The following is a 24,359-nucleotide window of genomic DNA, read 5'->3' as shown; positions in this document are numbered from 1 at the left end:
GGGCATTAATACTCGGCATGTGCATTGGACATAGTAGAGAATGGAAATTGAAAATTACGGAATTGTCAGCTTTCTGTGAGTATTTATCTGTATAATCAAACTGAACATAAAACAACACACACTCACTCACTCTTTAGATCAATGCAGTTTTATTGGCAAGACAAAGTAGATATTTATGTTGCTAAAGTATATGATTTAGTGAAGGGGTTATGTGATGCTTTCAGTCTCTGAAGGGGTTATGCAGTAGAGGTCGAGAAGAATTACTGTGTTTTTAGGTGGCATGTCACAGATTATGGTGGCACACTGCTCCATGTGTTTATTTTTTCCAAGATTAAAAATAGTTTCACTGTAGTATTTTGGGCACTGCATTAAGAAGGGACTCTCATCCTATCGGGGTTATGTACTGAAAATTACTAAATTCGAACTAAAGCTAAATATGGTTGCAATTCTGCTGGTCCAAACAAATCTGCAGCAATCGCCCAGATGCATTCGGTGTCACGATTAAAATTGTTGCGTTTGCATCTGAATCATTGAAATATTCACAATGAATTGGTTTTACTAAAATTAGGAACCAAAAGCATCTGGCAGGGTGCAACTTTGTAAATTATTGTTCACTTGCATGTTTTTTAAGTGCATGATAATTCTAAGTACTACTTGTCCACTGGCACTACTAGCAGCACTTGCTGGCCAACCGCCACATTAAAGACATAACATTTAAAAAAATTAAAAAAATAACTAAAAACACATGGAGGTTAATTTAGACCACCATATTAAAATAAGGGGGCAAATGCGGAAGGTATAAAACAACCGACTGGGCACCCATTGCTACTCAGTTGCTAGTGAAAGTCTCTCCCCTGGGGATGGAACCTGTGAAATATTAGGGGGGCATCGGATATGCAGTTCAGATTTTGATGATTTACCCCGTCTCCCATCCCAAGAAATACATTACTTTAAGATATGTTGTCAAGAGATCTAGATCCTGACTAACCAAACTTAGAATGGATAAGATGTTATTCAATGTGGCTTGGCCCAATTATAATTTCTGCTGCCAAATATGTTTATACCATCACAGAAACAGTGGACATTCTGGGAGTTTCATGCACTGCAGCCTCTACACATACCTACCAACAGTTACGTATTTTGTAAGAACAGTCCCTGCATTTCAGATTTGTTTCCAAATTGTCTCTCTTTTGGGAACAACAAAGAATTATCCCCAGCAAGTCCATAAATATGTGCCTGTGAATTCAACCAACACCACATTGCTGCAACAATCAGCGCATGCACAGCAACCCCCCTCCCAGAGTCCATAGCGCCCAATGATGAGGAGTATGCTGAATACCGTTTACAGGGTTTGAAGACATTGATGTAATGCTACAGTGGCAATTTTGTAGCATTTTCCTTATGAGGGATGTCAGAAGAGAATTGTCAGATTTATTCAAGTTGATATTCCAGAAATATTCAAAGAACCACTCTTTACAACAAGGGTGTACAAAATAACACCGAGAACTTTGAATACGATTGGTCATAAGTTCAAACTGTGAATGCTGCAATCAAATGTGCAACTACTACATTTATCAATACTATACAAGAAACTAGATCTCATTCTACTACTTCCTCCAAATTGCATGCATTTTAATAAATGCCACCTATGTAAGAGTTTTCTATTGCAAGCTTGCAAATTATAATATCTATAAAACTATTGCCCTTAAAGGGACACTCCAGGCACCCAGACCACTTCTGCTCACTGGAGTGGTCTGGGTGCCAACTCCCACTACTTCTAACCCTGCAAGAGTAATTATTGCAGTTTTTTATAAACTGCAATAATTACCTTGCAGGGTTAACTCCACCTCTAGTGGCTGTCTACTAGACAGCCACTAGAGGTCACTTCCTGATTTGTAGCAAGGATTTTCCTTGCTAGAGCGTCGCTTGACGTCCTCACGCTGTGTGAGGACCTCCAGCGTCGCTCAAATCCCCATAGGAAAGCATTGAAATTCGTTTTCAATGCTTTCCGATGGGGAGTGCTAAAGCGCATGCGTGGCATTGCCGCGCATGCGCATTAGGTCTCCGCGGCCGGTCAGCGGGATCAGTCTCGCCCACCGGCCGACTTAATCACAGGGAGGAGTGGCGCGGAGGAGGAGGCAGCGACAAGGGACATCGCCGCTGTCTCAGGTAAGTGACTGAAGGGGTGTTCACCCCTTCAGTAACTGGGAATTGGTGGGTGGGAGGGAGAGGGAGGGACCCTTCAGTGCCAGGAAAACTGATTGTTTTCCTGGCACTGGAGTTTCCCTTTAATGCACAGGGCATTTACTGTAATATGCACATTGTAGAATCCCTCCACAAAAGCTAAGTCAGTAAAATATACCTAAATGTATACATACATCAAGTGCTATTTTTAATTGCTCTTTACTAACTCTAAATGATAGGTGTGTGTACAGCATAAGACACAATAGAAAAAGGTTGCGCCAAAGCTGACTATGGTACGACTAAAATAAACAAAGTCCAGAGAATAAGTAGTGCCAAAGCAAAGTGTCAAGTTGGGCCTGATGGGGCACCGACGGCTTTTATGGAGGAATATTCTCTCTATGGGTCAAATGAAGACGGTTTTCAGGATCCGTATGAAAAAAGAGAGAGAGAGATAATAGTGCAAATACGTCTGATACAAAGCGTTCAATTGCAGGAAGGAGAGATCTATAGTAATCCTACTCATGTGTAGTAGAGCTAAACTAGCTCTAGTGTGGATGGCATACAGCGGTACAATCCCCGCTTGTAGGATACGTAGGGAGGTATTGGTCTTTAAATCCGTATGTGGGAAAAAAAGACAGATGATAGGGCAATACGTCTGGTAAAGGTGGTATACGACAACATAGTTTACTATAGTCCTACTCACGTGAAGTAGAGCTCAGACCAGCTCTAGTGTGAATGGCGTACAGCAGTATAATCCCCGCTTGTAGGATACGCTTAGAGGGTTGAGTCTTGTTTCGATATGTAGATCATGAAAGAGAAGAGACAACTAATAGTGCTTGCTGTATGAAAATCGTATACAAGGAGTATTAATAAAATGTGTACTCACATAGGATTGAGCAGGCAGACTGCTCAATGACTCAGGCGTGAGTCACCACCTCCTGAATGGGATTGTACGGACAGGCATGTATTGGAAGCAACAGCACATATACTTAAAAGGCTTTACCCTGACACTCTTCTATGCTGGTTTGTCTACACCTGACAAATTGAGCTTTCTTATACATTCTATGCATTGTAGTAGATACTGTATAAAAAATGAACATTTTAACAGGTAAACCAATATCTTAAAGTGCACCTGTCAAGTCTAATATGACTTTGTTTCACTTTAAAGAGCATAAAATGTAAAGTGTTCCTGTCATGGCAAATACAACTTATGCTTAGTTTTAAAAGCATACGTGCATATAATTCTAAAGTAACACCCTCAACTGAGCTAAGGACATGATGGTGCTGGACAGGACATAAGTAATACAAAAAAAAATCTAGAAATTTTAGACTGAATAATGTACTTGGTGTGTATGAGGGCGATTTCAGGTAAAGTGATCCTGTCACTACAAGTTCCATTTAAATTGATAAATGGCGCTAGCCCGGTGGTTTTATTGGGTAACCAATAGTTCGAAAAACCACATTCATCAACGACAATAAAGTGTTCGCTGCAATAGCACTACCTTTCCCAGTGCTATGGAGACACTTAACAATTGGGAAGAGTTTTAATTTAAAATAAATTATATTGTATTGAGGAATGGATCACTGAATACATTTTAAACCTAAAGAATGTACATAATTTGGGTATGGCATTTCGGTCCATCTTTTGTGGTCACTTCTATGTGGTTCCCTCTTCTCATACTTTACTGCATATTATGACAGGCTAGGATCACAGAGCCTGTTGTTATCAACCTTTACATACTATATGATATTGGACTGGTGCATGAGGCAAGTTTTTGCTTGTATTTCCAGGTTTTATATATGTACCTTTTCTAAAAAGATTGGTGTGCAGTGGAATGTACTACTAAGGTCTGAGTGGACATTAGAGATCGTTTGGGGATACGTTTTTCTATTAGAGTTTTACTAAGTCCAGCACCAAAGATATGGATGTTAAATTTTATCCACATGATATGCATCTAATAACTGGCAAATATATTCCATGAGATCATTGCTGCGACAATCTGCTTGTTTGATTGTTTCTTTGGCACATAATTTGGGTACCTGTACCCAACAGAGAATCCAGCTCTGTTAATAGCCACCCTATCACCCAAATCATGCAGTCGCATCCTAAAATGCCTAACTCGTCCCTGCCAAGCCCAGGATTTGAAGGTACATTCCAGAACACCACGACGTGGTGTGGGGAAGTTTGATACTAATTACAGGTGAGTATATCTTTTAATTTTTACACTTGCATGTGTTTTCACTAACAAACTGAACATATTGTATCTATACCTTACTGAAAGTAAATCTGTCCTCCAAACTGAAACATCCAGAAAGAACAAAACCTCCGAAAACGCAATAGATTTGGTTAGTCCTCGCTCAGGTCTCAAAAAGTTTTTGCTCACTTGTGCCATTACAAAGAGAATATATATAATTTAAGTATCAGACTAATCCCTCCCATAAGAGCAGTCCAGATCTGAAATGCCTGCAAGTTTTCTCTGCGTGAGAGATGCGGCAACCCCAGATGATCGTTTCAGCGTTCTTTGGGCCTTATTGGCAAGGTGCAGTGAGCTACATTTGGATTACACTTTTAACTTAATGAGACCCTAAGCAAATGCAAAGAAGCAATAATAGAGAAAATGAGAACTCTTTAAAATATAGGATGTGTTAAGTGACTTATTGGAGGATTTCAATAATTACATTATATTTTTAGGTTCTGGTCCACTGTTTCCCAATTTTTGGACTAGTGATTTGTGTTATAAAACGTCAAACAATGTTCAAGACTTTTAATGATGATTTATCTATGTTTTGTTAAGTTACAAAAAAAAGTGAAACCAGCAGATGAAAGTGAATATATATAAAACACAAAACTGAAACAAACCTGGCTAATCAGCCAGCTAATTACTTTCATGTCTTTGAAGTCAAATCGATCATCAAATGAAGAAATAACATTTCCGAATGAATTAATGGTGCTGAATTTTACTCTAATAGCCCAAATAAGAATTATTTAATCTCTTACCTTGAAAGTCAAGCATTAACATTGTTACATTGAGGTCATTGAAGAATAGTGTTTCAGTTTATCCCCCTGATCTTCTTATACACCAAAACCATGAGTTACTGTATTGTGATGTAGGAGAATGCCTTTCCAGACTCCCAGGAATGGAATTCCAGCATATAGCATTACCCCACTTGTGCTGAACGGTCACTGTAAGTTTCTCTACTTTTTGTTCCCAAAAACCTAAAGTAGATATCTTTTGCTATTTGAGTTGTGCAAAACTGGAGTATATATTTGGAGATACAAGCTTTATTAACAACGCCTGGATGTTGGGCTAAGGTAACATCCCCAGGACGGACTTGGAAACCAGAGTAATCTGAATGTACCTTTCCTGGTTAAATACTTTGTTATTATTACTCTCACTGCCATCAGAGAGCTGCATAATCTACATGAGTGAGGATAGCATTAGAGTACACTCGAGGCAATTTGTGTGTTTCTGCTAAGCAATTTAACAGTTACATTTCCTTAATGCAAAACCATTCTGATATGAAATCTGCACACATGGCCTAGTTAGAGTTCCCTCCATCAACTGTATATATATATAAAAAAAAAAAAAAAAAAAAAAAAAAACAAGCTATTCAGTTCAGGCAGCAGAACAATGCATGATTCACATGCACTTTAAAGAGTGCATGTAATTTTATCCTAATTCTGGGCACCTTTTGATTTTAACCTTTGATGTATACAGAGTCAAGCTTAATTTTTTTTTTTTTTTTTTTAAAGTAAACATTTAGAGGCTCTTCAGTCTGTACTGATATATTTGAGTAAAAAAAATATTTAAAAAAATAAATAATAAGAAATTAAGTAGACACTGAAGACACTGAAAATAAAATATCTCGTCTTTTTCTCCTTTTTATTCTCTGTAAGGTCTCTCATGGAAAGAAAGACAATTTTAATAGTTTAAATCATTGATATCTAATTTTCTTTAAGAATTGCGTGACAGCTCTCCTAGGGGTAGGAACTCGAGCAAGAGAGGGAAAGGTGCAAGTATTAAATCTGCAATATCTGTGTGTTGGATGCAGTGTTTTGTTTCTCAGACTGGGCAAATGGATTATAGAGATTCCAGACATTTGTTCCATAACTTTCCTAGCAAATTTCGAAGAAATTATGATACTTAAAATAATGACCTTAAACTTACAGGGATTAAATATTCTACAAAAACGGGTGAACATATTGGATTTTTGTTTGTAAAGTAAAATATTGAATTGCATTAATTAAAAAAAAAAAACTGAAAGACAGAGAAAGCTAAAAAAAAAAAAAATGAACATAAAAAGAAATACATTAAACTTTCCTATAGTTGAATTGTTTGCAAATTCCTCAGAAAAAAAAAAAAAAAGAGGTGCTGATATTTTGATAGCAAAAAAATCTTAAATATGAATAGATATTTAAACAAGCTGACGTCAAAGTGAAATCTGTATTCATTGTTTGTCATGATTCCATTTAGGAAACAAATCTGTTCTCAGTTAGTTGCGTATACATTCAAGAGCATAATATATCATTCAATTTACAAAGTTCCATGATCTCATTCAAGAACATTTATACTATTTGGAGATTTTAACTTTTTGGAGGGGCTACCAAGGGCAGGGAGAGAGTAGGGCTATAAATAAGCCTGAAACGAGGGTTGCATGAGAGGCACTGGGACCCGAAACACACGATCGTGAGTGTACTCTCCTAGGAGCAAAAATATGGCGTCGCAGTCCGCACCACGTCGCCATGACAACCCGAAAATAATCAAAGAGGGAGATAGCACATAATGCTCCCAAAGAAGGAAGTGGAAACAGAGGGATTCTCGGACTTGAAGTCTCAGAGGGGGACTAAAACAATAAAATAAATGGATATAGGCTAACAGAATTAGATAAAAAGTAAAATAAATGACGATAAAATATACATACAAGCCAGAAAAATATAAAAAACAGCTAATGAGAAGCAACCTAATAAAAAGAAAGATGTAAAAACAACATTTAAAAAGTTATAAAAATTTAAAAGATCAAATTCAACATTTAATCCCTGAGGGGACAGAGTGTTTAATTTAAAGACCCAGCTCATTTCTATCTTACCTAGAATTTTTGAAAGGTTGCCACCTCTCCACAAGGAGGGGGCGGGAAGATTTTTTTCTATAGCACAAAACTTTAAATATTTGGGCTCTTTATTGTATGTTAAAAAGAGAGAGCACTATTTTTGCTTTTATATACTTTTCATACTGCTAGAGCATTAACCACCGACATATGGTATATACTGAAAGTAAACAGGGTTGGCCATACAACAAGGACTACCGACACCTCACTAAAGGGGACTAGGACCATGTACATGTGAACATACGGTGATTATACCGTCCAAGCGCAGTGATCTGGAGCCGATTTCTAGCTCCAGAAAAGTGCAATACCATTTTTCTTTCTTCTGCCATTTTGCTGTAAGACATACTACACTATATTTGGATTCCTGTAAATTTTTATCTCCTATACTGCTCCATTACACATGTTGTATTGATAAAGTTTCAAAAGTTGTATATTGGAAATGCATAAACAATGTTCCTTTATTACAATATGTGAACATGAAAAAATCATAATAAAACAAAATATAAGCAAAAGAAAAAAGAAATAAAAAATATATATACTGCAGGATAAAAGATATAATGAAGATCTAATAAAAAATAATAGAACAATGTATTGAAGAGAACTTATTTAAAGAGATATTGATAGTGCATGTAAGGAACGTGTATAAATGTGTTAAAAGAGGCCATCTGATTAGAAGAGAAGCCTCTATTATAAATAAAAAAAAAATTAAACGCAACAAAAAGAAAAAAACAAAAAAAAGGAATAATTTACCAGAATTATTTATAAGATTTGAAAATTTGAATAGACAAAATAAAAATAATATTGATAACAATAAGGTCTTGGAAATGAATAGATTAAGGAAACGGGTAAGGAATTATTAATTATTAATACAATTATACAAATACAATTCTAACAAAAATATCCAATAATTTGCTGGAAATAAGGCCTATAAATGATTCACCCAACAACTATTTGTACAAAATATGTCTTCAAGAATCTATGAAATTATGGCAAGACCAGCATATGTCCTGAACAGATTGGTGCAAATTTAAATCATTTATTCTTCTCCATATAATATAAAAAAGAAAGATAATACAAGGAAAAAAAATGAAAGAATATCTTAACTCTGTAGGTTTATGAAAACTACCATAAGAAAAATCAGCTTTATTAGAAAAAATATATATATATCTGAGGAAGAAATTAATATGGTAATAAAAAGCTTTAAGAAAAATAAAACACCAGCACCTAAATTAAACTTTTCGAACAAATAAAAGAAGATGGTGCAGTCCCCCAGGAACTGTTAGGTGCAACTATTCTTCCAATACCCTAAGCCAATAAAAATCCAACAAATTTATTGAGCTATAGCTTTGATAAAGAATTATACGAAAATATATTCATCAATATGGGCAAATCGTATAAAAGAAATGCATTACCCAATCTGATAAATACAGATCAGGTTGGATTTGTCCAAGGAAGACATTCAAATGATAATGTGAGGAAAATAATTAACATTGTAACAGAGGTACCTAAAAGGGAATACCCCATGCTGGCCCTGTCAATAGATGCTGAAAAAGCATTTGAAAAGGCCAAGTGGGATTTCCTAGAAGAGACATTACGGACTATGAAGTTTGGTGAAGGGATAATTAAAGCCATCATGGCACTTTATACAATTTTAAGTACCAGGGTAGTGGGACAAGGAGTAGAATCCCAATAATTCAGAGTATATAATGGAACTCAACAGGGATGTCCCTAGTCTCCCCCCACTTTATATAAGCCACTAACATCTCTACCCAATAAAACTAGGAAAAATTATAACATCCAAGGAAACAAGAATGATAGAGGGGGTTAAATCATCACTTTATGCAGATGGTATATGTCTTCTTAAAACAAATCCTAAAAAACATTGATACAGGCCCTTTTAAAAGATACTGCAGAATATGGAGAACTTTTGAACTACAATTAAATCCCAAGCAGTAGGCCTAGCTATAAAAGAAGATCTAAAATGGGAATTAGAAACACAATTTCTGTTTAACTGATCCAATGAAGAGATACATTATTTTGGACTAAAATACAATGAGAAGTACTGTATTAAAATTGTGAAGAACTATTGGTAAACTTGGTTAAAGAAAATCAAATGAAAACCTTATCTGGTAAGTATTGTGGTTTATTTTGACTCTTCACATTTTAGACTGATTGCTAGTTTTGTGTCTTTTGTTTGTCCGGTGTACCCATTTAGATTTTGCTTTATTCTATTTGTCATATGCTAGATGTGTCTTGTGACACATTACTGATATATATATTGATTATCTTAGGTTAGTGGTACAGCTTTTTTTTATCTAGATATAATAATTCCTTTTTGAACATTGTACATGTGTTGAGTATATAAAGAATATCGTTTTTTGATACTTTTATTGGGTGTGCTTTTTTTTATTTAAGAGTTAAAATAATAAACTGAATATTTGACAACTAAATTTATAACATCACTAGCATCCATCCAAACAGAACAAACAAAGGAAGTAGCGAATTACATTTATGGAAGGCTTTTATTTGTACCTAGCAATGCCACCTATAGACACTTCATAGAAATGTTGAATACAAGGACAATTTGACTAGGACAAAGAATAAGAATGTGTGGACTTAAAGAGACAATGCTACAGGAAAAAAAAACCTTAGATACACTGGCTGACCTTTCCAATCAGTCTGGAGAGACTACCAAAAGTAATTTATACAATCTGACATGCCCACTGGGCATTAAAACCACTTATGCAGCCTGAATAATCTGAAATGGGCAAGTCCACATTTTGAGAGTCTCTATATGCTACTTTGATAACATTGTCAATAATGTATGACTATGCCTGGGTGATATGGAAATCATGTATATTTATATATAAAACACTTGCCAAAATTAAACACTATAAGACATGTGCCAGTTCTATTAGGTTTCCTTGCTCAGCTGGTATTCCTCACTACATTGCCAGCTGCACTTAACTTAATATATACATTAAAAAGAATGCTAACTTGAAGTTCCCACAATCTTCACTGAGCAACATGGTAAGCTCGATATTTGTGCAGGGACACTAAAAAGACCATCCAAAGCATTCCCATAGCCCTGATTTAGGTCTTTGCATTTTGTAAGTAAACAAAGAATGTTTACAAATAATTATTTATGAAACATAAAGACATACAGACATGCATTATAATACTTGGCATGTGTCCCTGGCTGTCCTCTCTCTCTCATGTAGATGACTTCCGAATAAAACATTATCAAGATAATCATTTTATCATTAAAATTTGATGGGAAATGACCAGAGAATTGCAAATTTTCTGATACTTTTCCAGTTCGGATATTCAATTTTCATTTTGTAGTTTCCACTAATTTAATGCGCAGTAAATAACTCTGTTCAGTGATTGCCTACCTCTCCCCAAAACAACAAAAAAGCATCTAAAAGTAAACATGTACTTACGCAAATGGAGAAAATAGAATAGATAGGGTGGTTTCTTTCTTTTGAGTCATTTTGACCTGCAGAACATGAATTATTAGGAGAAAAATAAATAATGAGTGACTGATGAATGGTAGTAATAAATGGAATTTTAAACATACATACTATTGTCCAATTATAAAATATTTTAATAATCAAAGCTTTATCTAGAATCTCTAGAGGAACATCTAGCGATGCATCTATACATCTCAGGATGGACTAGTCAAGCAATGTCAATACAGTGAACATTATTTTGAAAGAGCATTATTTAGATTTTTTTAATATGTGCAAATAAATTTTTGTTGTTGTTTTCCATTAAAACATTATTAACCCCCTTAAGGACGGAGCCAAATGTACACGTTGTGAACGAAACAAAATGTAAACAAAACCTGGCATTTGCGCTATATGTCCAACCGTAATTCACCTATTTCATATTAAATGCACCCCCCCCTTATTACATATCATTTTATTCAGGGGAAACAGGGCTTTCATTTAATATCAAATATTTAGCTATGAAACATAATTTAATATGAAAAAATGGGAGAAAATAAGATTGTTTTTATTTTTTTAGTTCTACATGACATTTTAACTGTCAATGTCATAATACTGTTTGCTTTTACTGCAATAAAATACACATATTTGTATTCAGCAAAGTCTCACGTGTAAAACAGTACCCCCTATGTACAGGTTTTATGGTGTTTTGGGAAGCTACAGGGTCAAATATAGCACGTTACATTTGAAATTGAAATTCGCCAGATTGGTTACGTTGCCTTTGAGACTGTAAAGTAGCCCAGGAAATACATTTACACCCATTATGGCATACCATTTGCAATAGTAGACAACTCAAGGTATTGCAAATGGGGTATGTCCAGTATTTTTTAGTAGCCATTTGGTCACAAACACTGGCCAAAGTTAGCGTTAGTATTTGTTTGTGTGTGAAAAATGCAAAAAACACCAATTTTGGCCAGTGTTTGTGACTAAGTGGCTACTAAAAAGACTGGACATACCCCATTTGCAATACATTGGGTTGTCTACTATTGCAAATAGTATGCCATCATAGGGGTAATTTTCATTCTTGGGCTACCATAGGGTCACAAAGGCAACGTAAGCAATCTGGCGCATTTTAATGTGAAAAAAATGAAACACAAGCCTTATATTTGACGCTGTAATTTTTTAAAACACCATAAAACCTGTACATGAGGGGTACTGTTGTACTCGGGAGACTTCGCTGAACACAAATATTTGTGTTTCAAAACAGTAAAAAGTATTGCAGCAATAATATCGTCCGTGTAAGTGCTGTTCGTGCGTGAAAAATGCAAAACATGTCACTTTTACTGGCGATATCATCGTTGTAATACATTTTACTGTTTTGAAACACTAATATTTGTGTTCAGCGAAGTCTCCCGAGTAAAACAGTACCCCCCCCCATGTTCAGGTTTTATGGTGTCTTGGAAAGTTATAGGGTTAAATATAGTGCTAACAAATTAAATTCCCTATACTTTCGGCATGGGTTGTCAGGCAGGTCCCGCTAATTGTAATTAATTAGAATACCTAATTATGTAAAAATATTACATAAATATATGTGTAGAATTAATATATGTGTGTATATATATATATATATATATATATATATATGTATATATATATATAATTTTTTAAAAATATTTTTATTTATATATAGGTATATATATAGTGATATATACGTATATATTTATGTATATAGATATATATATTATTTTGTTCTACGTGTATTTTGATATAAATATATATATATTAATATCACAATACAGTTAGAACGAAATAAAACACATCTATATATTTTTCAATTATTTTTTTTTATTTTATTTTTACGTATTTACATATTTCTTTATTTTATATTATATATAGATATATATATATAACAATTATATATATATTTAATCAGTATCAGTCTACGTGTAATTTGATATTAATATATATATAATTATATATATATATATATATTAATATTAAAATACACCTAGACAGTGTATGTGTGTAATATATATATATATATATATATATATATGATCTAAGTATGTATTTTTTTTTTTTTACACTGATTTAACTTATTACAGTTAGTCCCCCTGCTGGCAATGCTGCAGCCAGCTATCCCGGCCATGTGATTGTGAGGTCCTTGCAAGGACCTCACTCTCACATGGCCCGGGGGGGCTGAAGAGGACGGAGGTGCCATGGGGGGCTCCCTGGAAGTCCCCCCAACCGCGATCGCCGGCGTGGGACCGCCGGCGACCGGGTAAGTAACAAAAAAACGGAGGGCGTACAATTACGCCCTGCGGCGTTTAGAGCCGCTTTTAAAAGGACATAATTGTACGCCCTCCGGTCTTAAGGGGTTAAAAAGAAGACTTTCCTTTGTTTTTATTTTAAAATAAATATTAGGTATGGGTGTTGATATCCAACTGAATGGCACATATTCCAATAACTTCAGAGGGAAGAAAGACTGTGTCAATCCTGCTATGACCCATACCATCCATGACAATATAACACATCTAAAGTTGACAGTCTAAACATCAATACATTGGTGCATAAATGCATTCCCCTTTTCATTGTACAATATTGTCATTTTTGAGAAACAATAAACTACTGGTGAAAAAAACCTGGTCTCTACTGGAAGTCAGAAAGAAAGAGCCACTAAAGGCACTTTGCCGTAAGATTTTGGAAGTGTTCAGCATCGTCATGCACAGCACAATAATGCCAAACATGACTATAGCTTCTCATGGAGAAGCATTACATTCAAAACTTCTGCGTGGGATTGGCAGGCCACAGCGATTACCGTGCATGCATCGTTGGCCCATAATGCTTTTCTAAGGGAAGCATTGTGTTGGATCCTTGATTATTGTGATTGATGATCTTACAGTGGGTGACTCAGGCTGCAGAGGGGAGACAGGTTAAGTCCTACATTACAGGTGCATTTAATATCTTAATTTAATTAGTTTTTAATTTAAACTTAAAGAACCACTATAGTCACCCAGACCACTTCAGCTCAATGAAGTAGTCTGGGTGCCAGGTCCCCCAGGTTTTAACCCTTCAGATGTAAAATTAGCAGTGTTAGAGAAACTGCTATGTTTACATAGCAGGGTTAATCCAGCCTCTAGTGGTTGTTTTCCTGGCAGCTGCTAAAGGCGCTTCTGAATTGAGAAATGGTTTCCTATGGGCGTTTTTAATGCACGCTCAGGTCTCTGGCCACGCACGCGCATTCTGCTCCACTCGGGAGCTGACGTTGCAGTGGGCGGAGAGGTCACCAGCGCCGAGGGAGCCCGGTGCTGGATTAAAGTAAGTAGCTGAAGGGATTTTAACCCCTTCAGCCCAGCGGGAGGGAGGACCTGAGGTTGGGGGGGACCCAAGGGTTACATAGTGTCAGGAAAACAGGTTTGTTTTCCTGACACTATAGTGATCCTTTAAAAAGTAATACGCTTATCCTAAAAACAAATTGTATATATATATATATATATATATATATATATATATATATATATATATATATATACACACACACACACACACATTTTTTTTTAATGGAGAATTCTTCAAAATTTAAGAAGAAACAAAATAGGAATGTAAGGATAAACCAACAATATTAATGTTATTAACATCTTGCCAAATTTTATGATATTGCTTTCAGTTTTACAGTCAGGTCCATAAATATTGGGACATCGACACAATTCTAATCTTTTTGGCTCTATACACCAACACAGTGGGTTTGAAATTAAACAAACAAGATGTGCTTTAACTGCAGACTTTCAGCTTTAATTTGAGGGTATTTACATCCAAATCAGGTGAAAGGTGTAGGAACTTTTTAAGGGACTTTTTAAGGGGCCTCCAACTTTTTAAGGGACCAAAAGTAATGGGACAGATTAACAGATTAACAGATTAACAGTCATAAATCTAACTTTTCACTTTTTAATACATGGTTGCAAATCCTTTGCAGGCAATTACAGCCTGAAGTCTGGAACGCATAGACATCACCAGACGCTGGGTTTCATCCCTGGTGATACTCTGCCAGGCCTCTACTGCAACTGTCTTCAGTTCCTGCTTGTTCTTGGGGCATTTTCCCTTCAGTTTTGTCTTCATCAAGTGAAATGCATGCTCAATCGGATTCAGGTCAGGTGATTGACTTGGCCATTGCATAACATTCCACTTCTTTCCCTTAAAAAACTCTTTGGTTGCTTTTGCAGCATGCTTCGGGTCATTGTCTATCTGCACTGTGAAGCGTCGTCCAATGAGTTCTGAAGCATTTAGTTGAATATAAGCAGATAATATTTCCAGAAAAACCTTCAGAATTCATCCTGCTGCTTTTGTCAGCAGTCACATCATCAATAAATACAAGAGAACCAGTTCCATTGGCAGCCATACATGCCCACGCCATGACACTACCACCACCATGCTTCACTGATGAGGTGGTATTCTTTGGATCATGAGCAGTTCCTTTCCTTACTCTTCTCTTCCCATCACTCTGGTACAAGTTGATCTTGGTCTCATCTGTCCATAGGATGTTGTTCCAGAACTGTGAAGGCTTTTTTAGATGTTGTTTGGCAAACTCTAATCCGGCCTTCCTGTTTTTGAGGCTCACCAAGGGTTTACATCTTGTGGTGAACCCTCTGTATTCACTCTGGTGAAGTCTTCTCTTGATTGTTGACTTTGACACACATACACCTACCTCCTGGAGAGTGTTCTTGATCTGGCCAACTGTTGTGAAGGGTGTTCTTTCTTTTTAAGGATGTTCCAAAAAGTTGATTTGGCCACACCTAATGTTTTTGCTATCTCTCTGATGGTTTTTTTTTTTTTCCCAGCCTAATGATGGCTTGCCTCACTGATAGTGACAGCTCTTTGGATCTCATATTGAGACTTGACAGCAACAGATTCCAAATGCAAATAGCACACTTGAAATTAACTCTGGACCTTTTATCTGCTCCTTGTAAATGGGATAATGAGGGAATAACACACACCTGGCCATGGAACAGCCAATTGTCCCATTACTTTTGGTTCCTTGAAAAGTGGGAGGCACATATACAAACTGTTGTAATTACTACACCGTTCACCTGATTTGGATGTAAATACCCTTAAATTAAAGCTGGAAGTCTGCAGTTAAAGCACATCTTGTTCATTTCATTTCAAAATCCATTGTGGTGGTGTATAGAGCCAAAAAGATTAGAATTGTGTCGATGTCCCAATATTTATGGACCTGACTTATTTTATACGCGTTATTGGTTATTTAAATTGTGTTATTTATAAAATAAATGATTTTTGGTCATATATCTGTGCCACTATCATTTTACACACTATTACTATTTTTTTTTTTTTCTGGCATTTTATACTACCTATCCTGAGGTGGGGATTATACCAACAATGCTATTTTTAAAGTGCAGTGTGGTCTGCACTTTACTTGTGAGTATATTTTATTTTATTCTCTACTTCATTATATTATCAGAGAGCACTATTTGCTGTTTTTATCTCCTTTTCCTGAGAATTGGATAAACCCCCTGGAGGACAAGCACCAAGCATTTAGTTGAATATAAGCAGATAATATTTCCCGAAAAACCTTCAGAATTCATCCTGCTGCTTTTGTCAGCAGTCACATCATCAATAAATACAAGAGAACCAGTTCCATTGGCAGCCATACATGCCCACGCCATGACACTACCACCACCATGCTTCACTGATGAGGTGGTATTCTTTGGATCATGAGCAGTTCCTTTCCTTACTCTTCTCTTCCCATCACTCTGGTACAAGTTGATCTTGGTCTCATCTGTCCATAGGATGTTGTTCCAGAACTGTGAAGGCTTTTTTAGATGTTGTTTGGCAAACTCTAATCCGGCCTTCCTGTTTTTGAGGCTCACCAAGGGTTTACATCTTGTGGTGAACCCTCTGTATTCACTCTGGTGAAGTCTTCTCTTGATTGTTGACTTTGACACACATACACCTACCTCCTGGAGAGTGTTCTTGATCTGGCCAACTGTTGTGAAGGGTGTTCTTTCTTTTTAAGGATGTTCCAAAAAGTTGATTTGGCCACACCTAATGTTTTTGCTATCTCTCTGATGGTTTTTTTTTTTTTTCCCAGCCTAATGATGGCTTGCCTCACTGATAGTGACAGCTCTTTGGATCTCATATTGAGACTTGACAGCAACAGATTCCAAATGCAAATAGCACACTTGAAATTAACTCTGGACCTTTTATCTGCTCCTTGTAAATGGGATAATGAGGGAATAACACACACCTGGCCATGGAACAGCCAATTGTCCCATTACTTTTGGTTCCTTGAAAAGTGGGAGGCACATATACAAACTGTTGTAATTACTACACCGTTCACCTGATTTGGATGTAAATACCCTCAAATTAAAGCTGGAAGTCTGCAGTTAAAGCACATCTTGTTCATTTCATTTCAAAATCCATTGTGGTGGTGTATAGAGCCAAAAAGATTAGAATTGTGTCGATGTCCCAATATTTATGGACCTGACTTATTTTATACGCGTTATTGGTTATTTAAATTGTGTTATTTATAAAATAAATGATTTTTGGTTATATATCTGTGCCACTATCATTTTACACACTATTACTATTTTTATTTATTTTTTTCCTGGCATTTTATACTACCTATCCTGAGGTGGGGATTATACCAACAATGCTATTTTTAAAGTGCAGTGTGGTCTGCACTTTACTTGTGAGTATATTTTATTTTATTCTCTACTTCATTATATTATCAGAGAGCACTATTTGCTGTTTTTATCTCATTTTCCTGAGAATTGGATAAACCCCCTGGAGGACAAGCACCAACATATCCTGTAAGCGGGGATTATTCCGCTGTATGCTTACAAATCCTGAGCTGGCCAAAGCTCATCCAAATGTGAGTGTATTATATATATTTTAACTATTGTTGCATTCATTTTATACACTCCGCACGATTGGTTCTCTCTTCTTGTGTCTTCCATATCACGAGACGGTGTGAACTACTATAACAAGAGAAGATAACCCTACAGCGGAATTAGTGACTATATCCATTTTACCTTCTGATATTTATTGGAACTTACCAATTATATTTTTTATTTTTTATTTCTTATTTTTAATTTGATTTTTAATTTGATTTTTTATATTTTATTTTTTTTATTTTTGGCGCAGCCTTTCTTTTTCCTTACATGTAAGGTGCATGCCCATTCTTAAAGGTCACTTTATGAATCTGGTAATCCAATGCTCAAAAATCTCTTCCATCCCTTCTCAGTTGCTTCCCTTGATACATAACCCATAATTCAGAGGTAAGAGTCCACGAGCACTATCCCATTTATTGTAACACCAGACACCACGCATCCAACGTGTAATATTTCCCTCAGGACTTAAATCACTTTGATCTCCGATTATTGAGTCTCACATACATTTTATACAGCGTTTTCATAAGAAGCAGCTTCATAGCTACCATCACGCACTAATCTATATTAAAGATGTAGCATCCCTATAGAACATGGGATATCCTATGTCTATTCTTTGCTCCAGTTACAACTTCCTACACCAATACCATAATTCATGGGCCAATGGGAGATCCACTATGGTGGGACTGCCCTACTATATAGCTTTTTTTGGCACATCATGCAGTCAATACTAAGGAGTTTCTCTGATTCTCCCCAGCTGTTAAGCCAACAACTAGCATGGTCATGTCCTGTAAAAGTAAATCTATTGCCATTAGGATGCTAAATACAGGTAAACAGATATATCCCCTTTTTTTGCCTGATACTTCATTCAATGCACATCACTGGTTACAGATACATTTAATTAACTGTCTGTGCCTATCTACTGTGTTATATTTGAAGACCATATAGTCTGCTGAACTAACATCCTTTACTGTTACTTCAGTCAATGCACATCACTGGCTACAGATAAATCTACTTATGTGTCTGTGCCCATCTACTGTGATATTTGAAGGTAAAAATGAGTGCTGGGAGGGTAAGAGTCACTAAGAGGAGTACAGGAAGGGTGAGAGTCACTGAGATGAGTACAGGAAGGGTCAGAGAGTCACAGAGAGGATTACGGGAAGGGTCAGAGAGTCTTTGAGATGATTACCGGAAGGTTGAGAGTCACTGAGATGAGTACAGGAAGGGTGAGAGTCACTGAGATAAGTGTAGGGAGGGTAAGAAGTACTAAGATGAATGCAAGGAGGGTGAGAAGCACTAAGATGAATGCCGGGAGAATAAGCGGTATTGTGGTTAGTGCAGGAAGGGAAAGAGACACAGAATAGAGGGCCCTGAGAGTGGAGTATGTAGGTTGAGAGGTACTGTAATTATTGCAGGGAGGCTGAGCGGCATTGCAATTAGTTTGCAGGGAGGGCAAGAGATGCAATTAGTACACAGAGGAAAAGAGACACTTTGAATATGACTAATTTAGCGAATGTAAGTGGGGATGTAAAGCATGAATAATAATAACAGCAGATAAAGAATGAGGGTAAAAAGAGAAGAAATTAGATTTAGAAGTAGAATGAGGAAGAAGGGTAGAATGAGAAAAGTTAGGTTGAGAAAGTAACTGAGGTGGACGCTTGGAGTTCAGTTACATTTTTCTTTTCTTTTTTCTTACTTTTCTTAGGACAGCCTTAGAGTAATGGTACGCTAAGCACAATCAACACTACAGTTTGTCATTATGCTTATGGTATAAAAAGTTGGAATATAATCCCCATTTTTTTTTTGTCAATCACCACAGCATGTCCATTTTTGCATTTCAATAACATACAGAACATTGGAGAATCCACTTTCTCAAACTCTTCGAGACATAACCACTACAATGTGATGTAGTAGTAATGGTGCTTGAAGTGTCCCTTTATGGTCTTTTATTATTAACAGAAAACTCTTTTTATTTTATAATTTTTGTAAACAACCAAGTATTAGTAGTTTACATTTATGTGTTAAATTTCAGAGCATTTATATGAGCTATAACTTTTTACCATGCCATCTTCTGGCTTATCTTCACGCCAGGAGATCTGCCATCCTTAAGTATTGTTTATTCAGAAGGGCTGGTTATCTGACGGACCATGCTTATTCAACTGTCTGGAGGGGTTCACACTTTTCAAATTACTAACAAGTAAAATATCAGGATTCATGAACCCATACTAGCACTCTGTTTACCTGTATCTTTATCAGTTGGATTAGCTTTAATAAAACTGGATTTCAAGATGGTAGGTCTCCTAGAGCAAGAGGAAGCCCACATTTTTCATGGAAAGGTGGCATTAACTTATAAACATGCATGCAAAATAAATACACCGGAAGACATGTAACCATAGATTTTAATAATCATAAAAAACTTTACCATTAACCCTTATTACAGATTATGTGCACAGCTACTCATATACAGTATCAGTATAAGCACTGTCTGACACCTGTCCTAAAGTGGTTAAAACATTTAAATATGGTATGTTCATTGCAGATTACTTAAAAACCACACATTATCTTACCTTAAACTGTTCCAATATCTGAAGTGCATTTGTAAGCATACTCTCTGCTTTAAAGAGGTCGCTGCTATTAAGATATTCCACAGGCAAAATTCCCTACATGAGCAATAAGAGCACTGTATGAAAAACTCACACTTCATTAATCATACAGTCTACAAACTGAAACAGCCTTCAAGGTCTTCCACGGAAATCCAACCAAGAAAGACAAATATACCATTTACAAGATCCAAACCATACATATTTGAATACCAACATACCCTTTACGTTCACTGCAGATAATTTAAACTAGACTTTGGAAGTTATAGAGGCTTTAATAATTTTTAAAAACCATTACCATTTTGTATTATTTTGTAAATAAAAAAAATAAGTATTAGCAGTTTACAACACAACTCAGAATAAAAGCCACTCTAATGATGATTGATTTAATTAAGCTAAACAACCCTCCACCCCAAACAATCTATGTTCAATTACAACACGGTTTATTAAAGGGACACTATAGTTACCAGAACAAAGTGGAAAATTTATTCATACTTACCGTAATTTTCTTTTCCTGGCTATTATTCATGGCAGCATATACACATGGGTTAGCTCCTCCCCTTACAGCCAATAGGACAGGATTAACCAAATTCTTATATAAAAGGAGGATCCAAAGAAGAGACCCTCAGTCAGTAACAAACACTTACAGAAGAAGTAGACCCATAAGGGTGGGTTGTATATGCTGCCATGACTAATAGCCAGGAAAAGAAAATTGCGGTAAGTATGAATACATTTTCCACTTTCCTTGCTAATCATGGCAGCATATACACATGGGATTATCCAAGCTCATAGGGAGGGAAACAAGAGACATAATGAATGCAAAAAGAATATTTTATTAATGCTGATAAATATAAATATACAAACTACGAGCGTCGAGAGGAGCGGACTGAATTAAGGACTTGATGACCAAAGTGAGAGTCCACTGTAGCTCTAACATCCAGTTTATAATGGCGGATGAAAGTGTTCACCGAAGACCAAGTGCCAGCCTTACAAATCTCATCAGGAGAAGCATTTGCCACAGAAGCCCAAGATGCAGTGATAGCCAGAGTAGAATGAGCTCTGATGCCAGTAGGAACGGTAGTGATAAGTATTTGTAAGAACATGAGATGGTCGATACCACCCACTGTCTCAATGTAGAGGTAGAGGCAGCTTCACCCCGCCTGTTGCCAAAAGGCAATACAAATAATCTGGGGGATCTACGGAAGGGGCTGGTCCTCTCTAGGTAGATCGATAATGCTCGAACCACATCCAGAGTATGCCAAACTTCTTCAGGAGAAGAGGGATTAGGATAGAAGGATGGTAGAACAATGTCCTGGTTCAAGTGGAACTTAGATATCACTTTAGGTAAAAATCCCGGGACTGGTCTGAGAACTAAGCTGTCCTGAAGAATCCTTGTGTAAGGTGTTTCGCAGGACAATGCCTGGATTTCACATATCCTTTGTGCGGAAGTAAGAGCTTCCAATAAGAGTACCTTTTGAGTGAGTACCATCAAAGGAGCTTGGTCAAGTGGTTCAAAGGGAGCACTAGTCATGGCCTTCAAGACCAGAGGTAGGTCCCATGCCGGCAGAAATACCTTTAGAGGAGGCCGGATCTTAATTGCCGCTTTAAGGAAACGGATGACCAATGGTTCCAGTGCCCATCGGGTACCTGATAAAGCGGATAGAGCTGATACCTGGAGCTTTAGAGTATTATAGCTAAGGCCTTTATCCAGGCCAGTTTGAAGGAAACAGAGCACCGAAGATAATGCCTGATGTTCTTGTGCCCAGCAAACAAAGGCATGCCAAATCCTATAATATGTGGAGGAAGTGGATATCTTACGAGACCGCAGGAGAGTTTTAATGACTGTGTCAGGCATACCAGCATTCATCAGAGCTTCCCGCTCAATCTCCAAGCCCACAACTTCAGGGTTAGGGGGTTTGGGTGTAGCAATGGTCCCTGGGATAGTAAATCTGCCTGGAACGGGAGTTCCCTCGGAGGTTCCCGACTCATCCGTCTCGCCATAGGGAACCAGGGCCGCCGGGGCCAGAATGGGAGGATGGCTATGACCTCTACCTTCTCCTTCTGAATCTTCTTCAGAGTTGGGTAAATGAGAGGTATAGGAGGGAACACGTAGGCCAGAGTGAACCTCCAAGGTAGGGATAGAGCATCCTGCCCCCTGGCTCTGTGGTCGAACAGTCTCGAGAAGAAGGCTTCGATCTGGGTATTCTGGGTGGTTGCCATGAGGTCTATCTCTGGGGTTCCCCAGATCAAAGACAGCTCCTGAAAAACTTCAGGGCTTAGATGCTACTCGTTCTTGTCTATGGTCACGCGGCTTAGGTAGTCCGCCATGGTATTCTGAATCCCCGGAAGGTGTACTGCAGAAATACCTTGAATATTTTTCTGGCACCAACTCATGATACCGCCTGATGAGATACATAGGCCACAGCTGCCTAGTTGTCGGACTGGACTCGTATCCACTTGTTCTTCAGGAACCCCCTGAAGTGTATGAGAACTCTGTGGATGGCCCGTAATTCCAAAACATTCCCCGGAAGAACCGACTCCTGTCTGTTCCATCGACCTTGAGTCATTGGGTCCTGACAGTGGGCACCCCAGCCATGTGCGCTGGAATCTGTTGTTAATATGACCCAATTGGGTTCTATCAAAAGGAAAACCTCTTTCCAAATTCACCCTTCTTAGCCACCAGACCAGGTCCATTTTCACAACAGGAGAGATCTTCAAGGGTTGATTCCAATCCATAACCCGCCGGTTGAACTGGTTTAGGAACGACCTCTGAGGAACTCTGAGATGCCACTGGGCCCACCTGACTAGTCCTATAGAAGAGGTCAGATTGCCCAGAAGTTGCGAGTATGTTCTTGCTGTTATTACCTGAAGGTGCAGAATCTTGTAGACAAAGATCAAAATCCTCCGTATCCTTTCTTGTGAAAGGGAAATAGAGTTCCGGAGTGTGTCGAAGTTCGCCCCCCAGAAACGTTATCTTCTGGGATGGAATGAGGCTGCTCTTTTGTAGATTCACCAACCAGCCGAATCGATGAAGTTCTGATAGCACAAATTCTCTGTGTAGAACCGCCATCTGGACGTTTGGTGCTACCAACAGAAGGTCGTCCAGGTAATGGAACAGAGAGATTCCCTGAATCCTCAATCTCTCTATAAGCACGACCAACACCTTTGAAAAGGTCCTGGGTGCTGTGCTCAGGCCAAATGGAAGTGCTCTGAATTGGAAGTGATCCTCTCCTATAGCAAATCGTAGAAAACGATGTTCCTTGGCTATCGGGATGTGATAATAGGCGTCCCGTAGGTCGATGGATATGAGCCAATCCTGCCTTCCGGATAGCTGGGGAGATGGATCTTATGGACTCCATCTTGAAGGATCTGATTAGAAGACTCCTGTTGATCCTCCGCAGGTCCAGGATAGGTCTCCACTTGTCCTTGTCTTTCTGGACCAAGAACAGAGGTGAATAATGACCGTGGAATCGTTCCTCTTTTGGCACTGGAATGATGACCCTTTGGGACCTGAGGTTCTGCTCTACGAATATACAAGTAAACTGTCACAATAAAGGGATAAATATTTATCAGAAATACACAAACCTGTGGCAAAGAATAGAAAGATCTCAGAGTCTTAAATTTCTTCTAGATAATCCAATGCAAGTTGTCTAATAACGGACTCCACAACAACCTCCTTCGAGTTCCAGGTACTTTTAAATAGTCTCTGCTCATTTACTAACCTGTTTATTTTCGGTTTTGCCCACAGTAAAGATGGCCGCCGCGACCTCGCGACCTTACCCAGACTGCATTCTGGCGCCAAGCGAATCGAGCGCATTGCGCATGCGCGGGCGTCCTCTCCATGCTCCCGACCTGGGAGAACCAAGGACGGAAAGTTAAGAAAAGGAAGACTCCTACAGGTCTCAGGCAGCCCAGGAAAGTACAGGTGATCACCAACTCGGGTAGAAGGGGAAGAATAGGAAGGAGAAAGTGGTAATAAGAAATACATGTGTGCACTTCACATGCCCACAGTAAAGGATCTAGAAAATAAGTAGACTACATAAAATTATAGAGGGAGCTAAAGAGCTCCCTTCCTAAAGGCTGTAAGGACAGGAAAAAGACTGAGGGTCTCTTCTCTG

General features: G+C 37.6%; 1 protein-coding gene across 2 annotated transcripts in view; it reads right to left on the bottom strand.

Moving 5' to 3' along the window:
- Positions 1-24,359, bottom strand: part of PIGN (phosphatidylinositol glycan anchor biosynthesis class N) — a 360,977-nt gene that overhangs the window by 273,391 nt on the left and 63,227 nt on the right. For both annotated transcript variants that reach the window (XM_063450558.1, XM_063450559.1), the window contains 2 exons: positions 20,209-20,301; positions 10,734-10,789 (listed from right to left, as the gene is read on the bottom strand). In XM_063450558.1, coding sequence (XP_063306628.1) covers positions 10,734-10,789; positions 20,209-20,301 — 149 coding nt within the window. The remainder of the gene's footprint in view (positions 1-10,733; positions 10,790-20,208; positions 20,302-24,359) is intronic.

Source organism: Pelobates fuscus, chromosome 4 (assembly GCF_036172605.1).
Source record: "Pelobates fuscus isolate aPelFus1 chromosome 4, aPelFus1.pri, whole genome shotgun sequence".
Taxonomy (NCBI): Eukaryota; Metazoa; Chordata; class Amphibia; order Anura; family Pelobatidae; genus Pelobates; species Pelobates fuscus.
The sequence above is the reverse complement of the archived record's forward strand: the minus strand, read 5'-3'. Positions and strand labels throughout refer to the sequence as shown.